A 13,461-nucleotide genomic window follows, 5' to 3' on the forward strand; every position below is an offset into this window, starting at 1 on the left:
CACTCCGGGAGAAACTCAGCGGAAGCCGGCGGGTTCGATTCTGGCAAGTTGGCTCCTCACATATTAACCAACCCTGCACAAAGGCAGAACATAGAAAAAACCATATTTTTACCCTAAATTCAAGTTGTAGCTTGTTTTAATTCCACCTAGAAAATGAATCATAGACAAGAAAGAAAAATATCCCAACTTTAACATCTTCTGTGAATCTGACAGTGTAATATGTACAGAGATAAAGGTCCATTAAGGACCTTGTTTAAACAATTAATGGCAGACAACAAAGCTGGAGTCTTCTTGCTTCAAAATCCCACACTGCAGTCTATCCTTCTTTGAAATATACCAAAACCCCTGCTCTTCTCTTCTCCAGTTACAACACTGACATACGACAGGAGTATTTTATCTAGCTATGGAGATCATTCAGCAAGATACTCTACTCCATTCAGCAAGACTTGAAATAAATTAAATATTTAAGTAAAATGCCATTTCTTTGTTTGTGCTTTGGACAGGAGAACCAGTTTTAAGTTTTCTGTTTCCTGATGGCAGAAGCTTTTCTTTCTTATTCAAGCTTTTGGTTTGGGTTTTTTTTTCAGAAAAAAGCAAGATGTCAACACAAACGGATTCATTTAGGAAAAAACTAACATTTTCTTGAGTTAAAATGAAATAAAATCTGAGACAGTTTGTCCTATGTCAGCTCGGGGAGACAATGCAAAAGGCTTCTCTTAAGAGAGTATGCAAGAAGGAATGATTCCAGGACTAGTAACGATGAACTTCTTGTGCCACGTTCAACCACAGGCTAAAAACAATTGTTGAAGATCATCTGTAAGAACCACCAAGAGAAGATACTTAAGGAAACTCTTCCAAAGATTTTCCCAGCTTTTGGAAATAGCTCAAGGGCTCCTTGAATCATGGTCTCTGTATTCAGTGGCGACTGAATTAATACATTAATGATACATTAAAGGAACCCAATGAACTTCAAATGCTTTTCAAACTCATGTAAACTTTAAGCATCTGCAACATCCTGCAGGACAACCATAAACTATATGGAAAAGTACTTTATTTTTCTTGAACATACCCCCACACACATAGCTTCTCTTTTAACACTTTCTAGTTCTTGCATCAGGAGAGACTAGGAAAAATCATTCTGCATTCACCTTCTTTGTGCCACTCATGATTTTACAGACCTCCACACATCTATCACATCACCTTCAATCAAAGTCTTTTCCAAACCACAGTACTAATTTCCTTAGTTGTTCCTTGTCTGGAAACCACTCCAAATCTTTGTTGCCTTTCTCTGAATGTCTCCCCAGTTCTTTTTGGAAATGAGAGAGTGTGGGACAATAGGACAATTGGGGAGGGAGATGAAACCAGTACTGCACACTGTATTCAAGATACCAACGAACATGGATTTATGCAGAAACAGAATGTTATTTACCATCTTGTTCTCTGCTCATTTTCCTCCTCAATTTCTGTCTGCCTAGAGCACACTACCAAGCATCTGGGCATTGAGCAGCCATTTCCAAAAAGATATTTATTATTTTTCAAGAATTATAATTTTATTCTTCCCAACTAGGTCAATAATACATTGAACACAAAATTAAGTTTGTTTTTTTAGCATTTCCTCACTTCCACTTACTTGGCAGAGCATATAAGCTTCTATTGTTAACTGAGAAGTCAACTTAAGTCTTCCTGCAACTCTTAAGCAGTTCCTGCTTTTACCACCCTGAGCAGCTCAACCCTGTCAAACTCCGCATTTCAGACTGGTGATGTCTCTGCTGGGAATAGTGACTGGTTATTTTTGCCCATTTCCTAATTTTTTGTTGCTCTTGCAAGGAAGTTAAATCCAATCATACCTGGATCCCTGGTGCTTTGACAGAAATGTTATGAATCAGAGGACAACTCAGAAAGTTGCTTGCTTCCATTCTCACTAGCTCTTTGACAAGCTGTCCCAATGTTATGCTCTGGCAATGACTTCTACCTAATTTCCACTTGGATTTCAACTTAAAAATATATTCTATAATAATTTCAGAAGTGCTCCAAGACTGTTTTAATCTTTTTAAGATGAATCCTCAAATCCTTTCCAAAAAACTTCATTTATTCAGAGACCTCTCCTCTTTTGCCATCTCTACAGCCATGTCATATACTCAATATTATCCCACTTGGTGCCATCAAAACACTTCCTGCTGCCCTTGCAGAGCAGAGCTTTTACGTCCATATAGACAGACCAGAAAAACTGTGTGAAGAACATCAAGGAAATATCAATGGATATAGCACTTCCTGAAATGTGTGCTTAAGCCCATAGTGCAGGAATGGAAAGAGTGTATTTACTTATGCAGTTAGATTGATTTCACCCAACTCTGACATCTAAAGCCTGATACCCAGTTAAGCTTACCCATTTTTATCTATTAGCTTACCCCATGAACCATTTATAGTAAATGGATAAAGAAAAAAACATCTCCAAAAGCAATTCACCTAACAGATTTTGGGATGCAGAAATCCTCCCCGCTCTAGACCCTCTCAATAAAGTAAGGGGTTTTGGAAACAATATGGTCAGTGTATCAGACCACTAAGCATGAACTTTACTGTTATGTAGATCAGCAATATCAGTTTAAAACTGCACGGTGAGAAAATGTCAAAAATTCAAAAACCTTCTGTGATTTGGTCTCTTGCACAACTGTTGCCCTAGCAGTCCTAGTACCACTTTTTTTATCATATACCATTTATTTATGACATATACTTCAGAACTGACATTAGCAACGTAAGACACTGCTCACCGAGACTGAGCTACTTCATCAACACATGCTTCACTATGAGAAATCGTAACTTAGGGCCTGACCTGACAGGCATCTGACCTGTGTCTTTTGAAGTCAGTGGGCACAAATGAGCCTCAAGTGAAAAACACAGGCCTTGGCTTTGGTTTTGCAAATGAACCTAAGATTTATCTCTAAAAGAGGAAGGTGCTTATTAGTTGTCTCACACTAATAACTCAATTTAAACAGACATGGAATAATCTACAAAAAAAAAAGCTATTCAAGGATAGCCTTGAGATCTTCAGGTGTCTCCCTGAAAACTCAGCTTCTGAGCTTGCTAACATAGTTTTCTAAAGACTTTCCCAAGACAATAACTGTAAACATAGATATGTGTACATTCTTTCTGTTACACGTCTTGTGATGGGCATCTCTCATGGCCAGTGCAGTGAGAAAGTGTTATCCTGACCATCCAATCCCTGGCCTTAGTCAGAAGCCTATAAATCCTGGGAGGAAAAGTAAACTCTGCTCTTCCTTTCACTACACCTCGACCTGTGTCCATGTGATCTATTCATCTTCAGCGGTAACATTCAGGCACTCACCTACATGAATACCAAGAATATCATTAGAGCCACTGTGAGGGAAAACACAAAAACATCTTTGTAAGGATAATGAATTCTCACAGATCTTGCATTAAGTTAATTTTTAGAGACAAAAGAGATGCTCTTCTTGAGCATTTCTTGGAAATGTGTTTATTCTGCAGCATCTCTACCTCCCATGAAACATATGGCAGCAATCTGACATAAACAGCACCTTAAAATACACAGCCAGGCAGGGGGAGGTGTGGAGGGTGCCCTCACCCATTCCAAAACCCTCCTGTTGAAGAACTTAATTGTTTCAGCTGTAACTATGAACAGATTCTGTGTGCACAAAGAGAACATTCATGACTCAAAACATATTAAATTACTACATATGAACTTTGAAACAATTTGTTATATTAGAAAAACAAACAATGGAAACTGCCAGATAGTAAGACAGTTTGTAATGGAATGCAAAAGCATGGGAATGAAAAAACAAAGCCTGGAATGGGAGCAGCATCCCAGCTTCAGGTGAACAGAATACTCAAAAATAGACAACCATGAAAATAATGCATGATAAAAGTAACTGTGTTTTCTGCCACCTATTGGCCTTTTTAGCTAACAATTATGAAACAAAGGACTACACCACTCACAAGGTACAGCTTCTACTGTCTTATAAGGGAATGCATAGAAAGTCCTCTCAAACAACCACTGAGTAATGACATTTGAAGCCAGTTTCTTTATGCAATTGTTTCAGTCTAATGCAGTCACTGTTGAAGAAAGCACTGGGAGGCTCTGCTGGTTACAAAAAACAGGTGAAAAGACTGAAAACCCCCTGACTAAACTAAAGCTTAGGATAAAAATAACCACTTAAATTCAACAGCTTACAGCTTATTAGGCTTGTTTTCAGCTACTAAGAAATAATGATCAAAATATACAAGTTTTACTGAGCAGTACATTTCTCAATAAACTATATTCAAAAACCAAAGATTTAAGTTATTGACTACAATAAAATGCCCAAATGTGTTGAGTAGATACACATGTTTGAGAACAAACTGGATGTCACTTCAATTCATATAGAAAACAGTTAATGTCATTTGTATAGACTTCCCACCAGTTATAATTAACAGAAAAGAGGTCTTTTCTTCTTTGTCACCTCTCTATTCAGGCCTTATTTGCGTTTGTACTTTCTATCTGTTAATCTCTCGTAACAAATGACAACAATAACTGTTGCTATTATGCATGGAAATTAAACATGTAGATAACTGTGTGAAGGGAGCTATTTTTGAAAAAAAGCAGTATCAGAAACATGTAGCTCTTTATGTCTCTTGTTTTGCTTTGATAATTAAGCCATAGCCTTGATTTCTTTTAAACAAAAACCTTTTCCATGGACATGCATGTTGCAATCAAATTCAATACATGCATTATGTTCTGATTCAATCTGTTCAAGTGCATTATTGTTAACCCTTATTTGATCCATGCCTGTCATCTTCACTGACCAAACAAAACCAATCCTTCATTTCCCAGCAGCTATCACTGAGTCTGTAAATTAATTTGCAGTAGATCAAACAAAATCATAATAGGGAGCCTTCAGCTTTGTTCTACTTGGTATCTGCAACACTGTGGGAAATGAAATACAAGTTGTCAGAGGGGGGAAAAAAAGCAACTAGCGTTTCCAAACATCATGGCCACAATAGCTTAGTTCATTTTAAAATATAAAAAAGCATGCGAAAAACCCTGAAATACATGCACAATATAAAAGAAAAATCCTTGAAGAGTATTAAGTCCATGAACTGTAGCTAATAGGGAGAAATTTGCAAGTCAAAAGTAATTTTTGTTTCTTTGTAAGTCTGTTCTTGAGAATTAGCCTCTCCCATTCTAATGATCAACAAGCATTAGAAATATTACCCCAAAATACATAGGCAAGTGGTTTTGCAACAGCCTTTCAAACAGAAGTTGCAGGGGTCAACAACATGCATTTACTGAGCTTTATCTTAACAATTTTTACAAATTACGTTTGACAATGTAGCTTGGTTGCGCCTGCTACAGTAGAGGACTGAATGTGCTTCTCTAAGACACTTCAGTTCTGCATCTGTTCCTGCCTTTAGATAGTCTGGATGCTGAGGCACTATAACACTTTAAAGTTTCACGTGGAATGAAAAAATGCGCTGCTAAAAAGCAGAAAGCTGCAAGCACAGAAAATTATTCATAAGTCACTATCAATTAGTTCAGAGTTGAATTTACTTGTAATACACTCGCGTCTCTGGACTCTTTCTCCCCATTGAAGACAATATAAATGTGGATTTTTGAAAATGGGGTTTTGGTGGATGATGCCCAGTCTCAGATGGCTGGTATATCTGAGCACATTACACCCCAAACCCATGTCTCCAGCACTGCAGCGCTGAAGTTGTCACCTTACACCATCAAACGCACCAGAAGGGAAGCACAGAAAGCCTGAACATGCTATCCTAGCCAGCCAGCTTAAGCCTGCTGCTCATGTCACCAATCAGAAGAGCAGTTTTTGGAAGGCTGAATGTGAGACAGCACAACAAAGAATTTTCTGATCCAGGTACCATTGTGACTTGCTAATTGGGATACCTGCACTTCACACTGGCCTTTCTTTTCATACCATTCTTACAAAATCATATTTCCACTCATTCCAAGACCAGAAGCTTCAAAACCTGCTTTCCTGATACCATCCATTATTATGGATAGTATTGCCTAACAGGGAAAACCTGGCTGAAGTGGCTTGAAATCCTCTGGAAGGATGAGGTTCCACCAATACTGCATTACTGGATACACTATCAAATCTATTGATCTCCCCAAGCAATATTAAAAGACAGATGATTTTATGAAGTTGAATCAGGCAGTTCATCATGGCAACAGAGGACTTAACTCAGTGACCTGAAAGCTACCAGTTCTAATTGCAATAATTTGTTCCACATGTATGGTGTGTTCTCCCTGTCCCACCTGTGTGTTCTGTAAACAGCTGAGTGTTTGGGGGAACAGACAAGCTTTCCTACAGTAATAGACAACACGTCAGGAACTAGAACCACAACCTTTTTTTGCATATTCTTTGGCCAGTGTTTTGACTACCAGTAGTAACTACATCTTTTGAAGATTACATCATGATTTTACACTTCCAATGTGACAGGTGATATGAATATTGACTTAAAGATGAGCTCTTGTTTTGAGAAGTTTTTCTGCTGCAAACCAGAAATCAAATTACTTTGAAGTAATTTCAGCGTCTGATCTGCTTTCTTGCCTGTTCAGAACAAAGAAACACTCTAGTAATAACACTGGCACAATCCAATGCATCTGCCCCACCTTGGTGAGATACCAGCAGCAATGAAAGTCTGAGTGATAATGTGAGAACTAAGGTGACCCACTGGAATTTCAGCAGACAAAGCAGACCTGAGTGACACCTACCTGCCACTACTACCATGCCAAGAAGAAATCCCCTCAGGTCAGGAATGCTATCATAAATAGTGAAATAAGACTCCACCAGTAAACTTTACCCACTAAGTAATGTGAATCATAGAATCATTAGCATTGGAAAAGACCTCTAAGACCGGAGTCTAGACACTATCCCAGCAGGCCAGCTGCCACATCCACACAGCTTTTGAACACCTCTAGGGACAGTGATTCCACCACTCCAGTTAAGTTCAGTATAGCGTAGGTTCCTCAGGCAACACCCCACATTTTTGTAAGGAAATTAACCTGATAAAAACCTCAGAGGATGCATTGTAACCAAACAGGTCCTACTGCTGCTAGACACAAGAAAGTCACAGACTCATTTAACTTCTGAAAAGGTTTTTCCAGATGGAGGACTTGCTGAGGTCAGAACTGGTATAATCAGAAACACACACCTCTCTAGCAGGAACAGTAACTCTGCAGGGTCCTGGTGCCTGTCTGTTCTATGCCTGTTCCATAGCTGCCTCATCCTGAATGTCTCTCCAGAGCAAGTACAAAGTCACATCAGAGAGATGCTTGAATGATCTTATGGATGCAGTAACTTATCTGTGAGATCACCAAGGCAGAGTCAGTGTAGAACACTTTGATCAGGAGGGCTCCTCACAGGTGATACCTTAAGGACACCTGACTTTGTCAAGTCCGTGTTTCTCCTGACAGCCTGAGTGGACACAGCCACTCCTCTGGAACTTGCAGCTACTAATGGCAACAACCTGGACATGAGATTATCCGAATTTATGTAAGACTGGGTGAACATATGAAAGGGACCTCATGATCTTTAAAAACCCACCTCATGGTCACCCCCCTCTATGGACACAGGAAAGAAAAGATTAAGAAAATTCTTCATAAAGGAAAAATTCTTAGACAATATTGTCAGAAAAAAAAATAAATTGAGAGAAACAAAAAGAAGGTGCTGCCGCAGAAGAGCATAACATATCTGGGAAATGAGCCATGAGGCTTCCCTTCTTTGCTTCCCCCTAGGAAAATGACCACCATCAGAAATTAAGCCTTTATAAGGAGCATCTTGTCTGTTTTGGCATTTTTCCTATCAAGAAATATCTCCTTGATAAGTAATAAAGAGGCACACTATTTACAAGACTCATGCAAACCAACCCTAAAAAATGGAGTAATGAAGTTAAAAGCAATCACTGATGCAGAATTATGGGTCGGCAACTTTTCCAGGATCCTTCAAAGCCTGATATTTTCCAAGCAAATCAGTTACCAAGCACTAATGAAAACATGTACATGTGACACCATGAGAGAGATCTCAATTTATTTGTGAAGGAAATCCAGGGGACTTGCAAAGCCTCTTCCATTAGAGAGCTTGGATATACTGAGATCTCAAAGTAGTATATGGAGAGACATTGTTATTGATATATCAGGCATTCCAGCCTTCTTTTCACTTCAACAAAAAATTGATGGAGAAGCTCTCTCCACTTCTTTAATATGTTACTACAAGATCAAATCCTACTAAATCAAAAGCCCTAATGTTATGTTCAAGAGATGCCTTGCTTGCTAGAGAAGAGCTAAGTCTGAACTCCATGTGAGAATTTTAAAATGCAAAAGAATTTCACAGCAAAGAGTGCGTGCAAGCTCTCTCCATCAGGTGTAACTGAAACTTTTAAGTCAAAATCATCTTAGAACTAAGTTGAAATATTTGCACTCCAATTTGAGTATATAAGACAAAGGTGATTTTCAAGAATATTTTCAGGTTTTGTACCACTGTAACATTTAATCATCTCTGAATAATAAATCCCTTTGATATTTTACAGACTCTTCAAATAAATTGTTTTATAAAAGGAACTGGGTCAAAAGCCCACTACTGATGCTGGCTGACTAGAACTTTTCTTATTTTAAGTGGAATAGGTACCGTGTTAAACATGCTGCCAAGCTTGTTGCAGATGAAAGACATCACAGCATATGCTTAGAACAGTGAAACATTTTAGGTTAGCATAAATTCTTTATACATTTACACTGTAGCTTTAATCCCTTACCCAGGGCATGCTTATTCTATGTTTTCTGACACTTTGTTAGGTGTGTACATTTTGGCAAAGCTAATAGTTTTAGTAACTATTATAGTAGCAGCAACTGAAATTAGTTCCTGAAATTTATACATAAAGCTAACTGTAATGCATTAAGAAATCTGATCACAGATCCAGCATGGTATATGACTATTCAGATCACAAGAGGAGGACCTATTTTATCAACTCACTCTTGGCGATTGAGATCATATTAACTTTTCTTTTTCTGTACAATAAATATCGTAGCTAGCTTCTCATCCAGAAAAAAATAGGTTACATTTCCCAGTATGAGTATTTTTAGTCAGATGCTACCTGATCATCCAATTTAGGGAAAATGTAAACAGTGACCACAGCATTTCACACTCCATTTCATGCTGCCTCACTTCAATGGAAGTTGGATGATATGAATTCAATTGCTTTTCTAAGCATTTCCTTATTTTCAGAGATTCTTGAGTTTTGGCCTATATAACTGATCAGAATTCAGCTGTGGGATGAAGTGGATAACAAAAACTCTTATATAGAAAGGAAATTCCTTTCCTGAAGGCTCACTTTCCTCCTCTAGAATTCTGCATTATCCAGGCTGATGAACAGATAGACATGATCTCTTAGGAAAAATGCAAAGCTGTCTCTTAAATGAAAGATAAAATGAGGAAATATGCTTTTGAAAGTGTATTACTTGAAAGCAGTACAGGTCCTGGAGAAGACTGGTTATATACCCAGTATTATTACATGACCCACATTAAATGATGCTATCAAATTAAAGCTTAGTTACTTAGCCAGCAACTTCCAAGTCGAAGGCAAATGATCACTTTAACACTCAATGCTGGCTAAAGAGAAGGACACCCACTCCAAAACATTCCTGTTCCCAGAGACACTTGCATCTGTTGTCTCAATTCTCCACTGGAAAACTGCCACCCCAAGGGCACCTGGCATCAATGGGAACTACACCTTTTCACAGGACCAGCCGGAAGGTCCAAAACAACTACACAAATGGTAATTGAAGGCAAAGTAGCTACACTGACTTACTACCTTAAAGAAAGCGTGAATGAGGACATAAACAGCACCTGAATTTCTCAGAACACAAAATGTTCTATCTTAAAAAAGCTGGTGATACTGGAATGGTAAAAGCTCTGATGTAGATTCCAGGTGGCCATTTAGGAAGTGAATCCCTTTGGATTTTATGGAAAATGGCCATAAATTTGAGGATTTACCCATAACAAAATTCTGTCCCATAGCATACTTTTTAGGAGTTCCTTCAGAACTTGTGTATCTCACAGTCCAATCAGCAATGCATCACTGTTGTGAGGCAAAGTCAGCCACAGAATATCAAATGCCTGTTTAAAGGCTACCAAAAATGAAAGTCTGTAGAGTTTCAAGAACGGTATTTTGAAATCCTGAATATTCCAAAACAATAGAACTTAAATTGTATTCTAATCCATAACTGGAAAAAAAAATTATAAAAGGAGGAAACCACCCAAGATCAAAAGAAAATTTCATTATTTTCAAGAAAATATTATTCTCAGCATTATCTGTTATATCAGTTTTACCACTGAAAGTCTTGGAGGTGTGTGTATGTCATCAAAACAAGAGATAACTGAAGAAGCAAGAAATGCACCTTAGCCTGCATCCCCTCCCCCAAGAACTGAAACACTCAAGCTAACATAAAAAATGTTTTAAACAAAATTATCAAACAAGATGTAAGTGAAAAATATCTTGTAGGTCAATGTAAGAGTTTTACATGTTATTAAAAATTGATTTTTTTCAAGATACCTTTAGATGTACAGTCACATGTCATTTCATAAATGTTATTTGAAACTTATTGATCTCATTTGTGCAAAGCCCAGGCTCCATCATCAGCCTGCTGAAAGGATAATAGAGCACTCGAAACCCTTGTGATAGATTTGATACAAACAGTGGCCCTCATTTTAGCACACGTAATAGCACCACAAGTGGACAAATTCCAACCTTAACAGTTGTACATTACAAACTAAATTAGCAAATATGTTCTGCTTTACTTCACATCAAATCCAATACCTTGGTCTTCTTATCTTCACTAAAATAAGGTTCTAGGCACCAAAATGCAGCACAAAAGATTAAAAAGTGTTCTCACGCTGACACACCACTCACAAAGAGACCCAGCTATTACCAACAATTTTATTTCACTTAAGACAAACAGAAAACAGCTAAACTGGACCTTGAGCAAGCACCTGAGAGATGACATACTTAAAATGACTACACATGGAAAACTAAATTGAGAAAGGATCAGTGAAAGAAGCCCTACAGATTTCTGTACTTGAGAGCAAAAACCTCTAGAAGGACATTTAAGTCCATTCTGCCAAAATACTCTCCCTATTCACACAACTCAAAGGAAGCCATATTCTTAGGCTACAATAGGTCACAACTAAGTACAGTACCTTGCTTCAGAAAGAATTTTGCTTTGTCTGTCAACTATCAACAAAGCACAAAGAGCTCATACAGCCCATCCATGTATTGCTTGTCAAGGAGTCTAACAACATACAAACAGTAAGAACGCAAAAGATTTCTTAAAAACTATACCTCTAGCTTGGTTAGAAAGCTAAAAACACTCTACTGCCCTCAATTACTATACAATTCTGTTATTTTCCTTCTCCCCTCAAATTTTTGTACATTCCTTGAATTTTTCAGACTTGTCATGATGAACTTCCTGCAAGACATCAGATGTAAGATAGAACACACAAAGGTTTTGCTCATATACATGGCACCTACAGTAAGGTTTGTCAACTCTAGTATACATTTCAAGCTGGTAAAGAGACAAAAAGATTGCTCATGTGAAGCATTTATCTTTGCAATATGGTTACGAACATCTCTGAATACAGAAGGAGTTAACAGAGTTCCAAAAACTTTAGAGGTGGTAATGCACATACATGGGTATTTAAGTTCAGAGGAGCTCAAAAGAGTTAAAGGTAATGGCAGAGAAAGGGGTCTCAACAGCCTGGTCACCTTAAACTAGAGAACTTTGAAGCAACACTAAGCAGTGTTTGTTCATTTAAGTTTAATTATTTTCTCCTTGAGAATGGCACTAATGAAACTGAATATCTTTCATGGTTTCGAAGAGCAGTCTGAATGGTCTGTAAACAGGACTGGGGGCAGACAAGAGAACTGGCTGAGCCAGGGGGTTGCTAGGTGATGCAGAATGTAAACCCACAAACTTGTTCAGGTTTACTTTGCTTTCATGCTGCTCTCACACAGGCTCTCCAAAGTTTTGAGAATTAATTTCCAAGTAGCTATTTAAAAAACAAAAAGTAGAAATAATTAAAAAAGAAAACTCCTTAATCTTCCTCACCTCTTCCCTCCCTTCCCCTACAAGAAAAATAAAAGAAAGACGAAAAGAAATTCACAGCACTAAAGTGCAGGAAACCATTCCCTCTATATACTTGTATGAAACTGTTGAAGACTGGTTATTATGAAAAGCTTTTAATATTTTCTGCTTGATTTTTGCCTTTGTAAATGTAAATAAAAATGAATTCTGGAACAATACATTGGGCCTTTAAAATACTTAAACTGAATATACAGTCTTATTTACTAACATTTCCACCACAGATTACAAAAGCAAACTTTTCAGTACAGCCATGTGTTTCTACCTCCACCCTTTTCAGAGCTGTGGTTATTTTTTTTTTCCCCTAAAGTATCTGATCAGAGATTGTCCGGTAAGAGCACTTTATTAGATCATCAGTCAGAGGGTTTTACAAGCACCAAGAGCTATGGGCTCAAATGCAGCACATCAGTTTTAATAGCCGAAGGTCTAATAGTAAACTGCAGATACTGCTGAGAACTTTCCATGCACTGAACTCTTGAAAAAGCACCATCTCTCAAGCTTAAATGCAGCTGCCTCTTTCAATGCCGCAAATGGGTAAATTTGACAAAAAAGCCACCATTAAGACTACATGAAAGGCTCAAGACAACATCCTTTCAATGCTTTGTACTTCAGTAATCAGATGTACTTACTCACCCCCTCCCCCAAACCCGATCAAGAACTATTTCTGAATGGTAGGAAATAATTCCACTTTGTACATCTTTTAGTTAATCAAGACTTTCTATTCAGCAATTTGACCTTTTGTTCAAAACAGGATTATCAGTTTTTTCGCCAGTTACCAAGGGCGACTCGCATGGTGAACATAATTGCAATAATTTGCAAAACACCATGGCAACCCACATTACAACTAGGTAAATACTGGTCTTTTGTGCTACATTGTTATTTTCAGAGATGCTGAAGTCAAAGAACGAATGACAAATGAACACAAAATTTATATTTGCTTTGTCTCAAAAGAGAAGAAAATTGATAACAAGAATTGGGGGGAAACCGACTACAGCTGTAATTTCTAACTTGATTAATTAGGATGGTAACAGTCCTTAACAGTATATTCAACAAACAGCCCTGACTTAGTCTCTCCACCCACCTCTCTCTCTCTCTACACTACTACCACTAACCCCCACCCCAGACAAATTTTTTCAGCTAGGAGAACAAACAACTCCATTTGCTCTTTTCTTCAACTTAATGGAATCCTTAATTACAGAATATTGTTCTCCTGCTCTTCATTACACTGAAAACTGAAAGTGAGAGAGAGATGAGGAGGAGGAGGAGGAAGACGGTGCCAAGCAGACAGGGTAGCT

At 37.9% G+C, this 13,461-nt stretch overlaps 1 protein-coding gene across 2 annotated transcripts in view; it reads right to left on the reverse strand.

Annotated features, from left to right (window-relative positions):
• POLA1 (DNA polymerase alpha 1, catalytic subunit) overlaps positions 1-13,461 on the reverse strand; it is a 186,038-nt gene that overhangs the window by 61,949 nt on the left and 110,628 nt on the right. For both annotated transcript variants that reach the window (XM_033512207.1, XM_015637371.1), the window contains exon 35: positions 1-73. This exon is cut by the window's left edge and continues 44 nt beyond it. In XM_033512207.1, the coding sequence (XP_033368098.1) occupies positions 1-73 (73 nt within the window). The remainder of the gene's footprint in view (positions 74-13,461) is intronic.

The sequence above is a fragment of the Parus major genome, chromosome 1 (genome assembly GCF_001522545.3).
Source record: "Parus major isolate Abel chromosome 1, Parus_major1.1, whole genome shotgun sequence".
Taxonomy (NCBI): Eukaryota; Metazoa; Chordata; class Aves; order Passeriformes; family Paridae; genus Parus; species Parus major.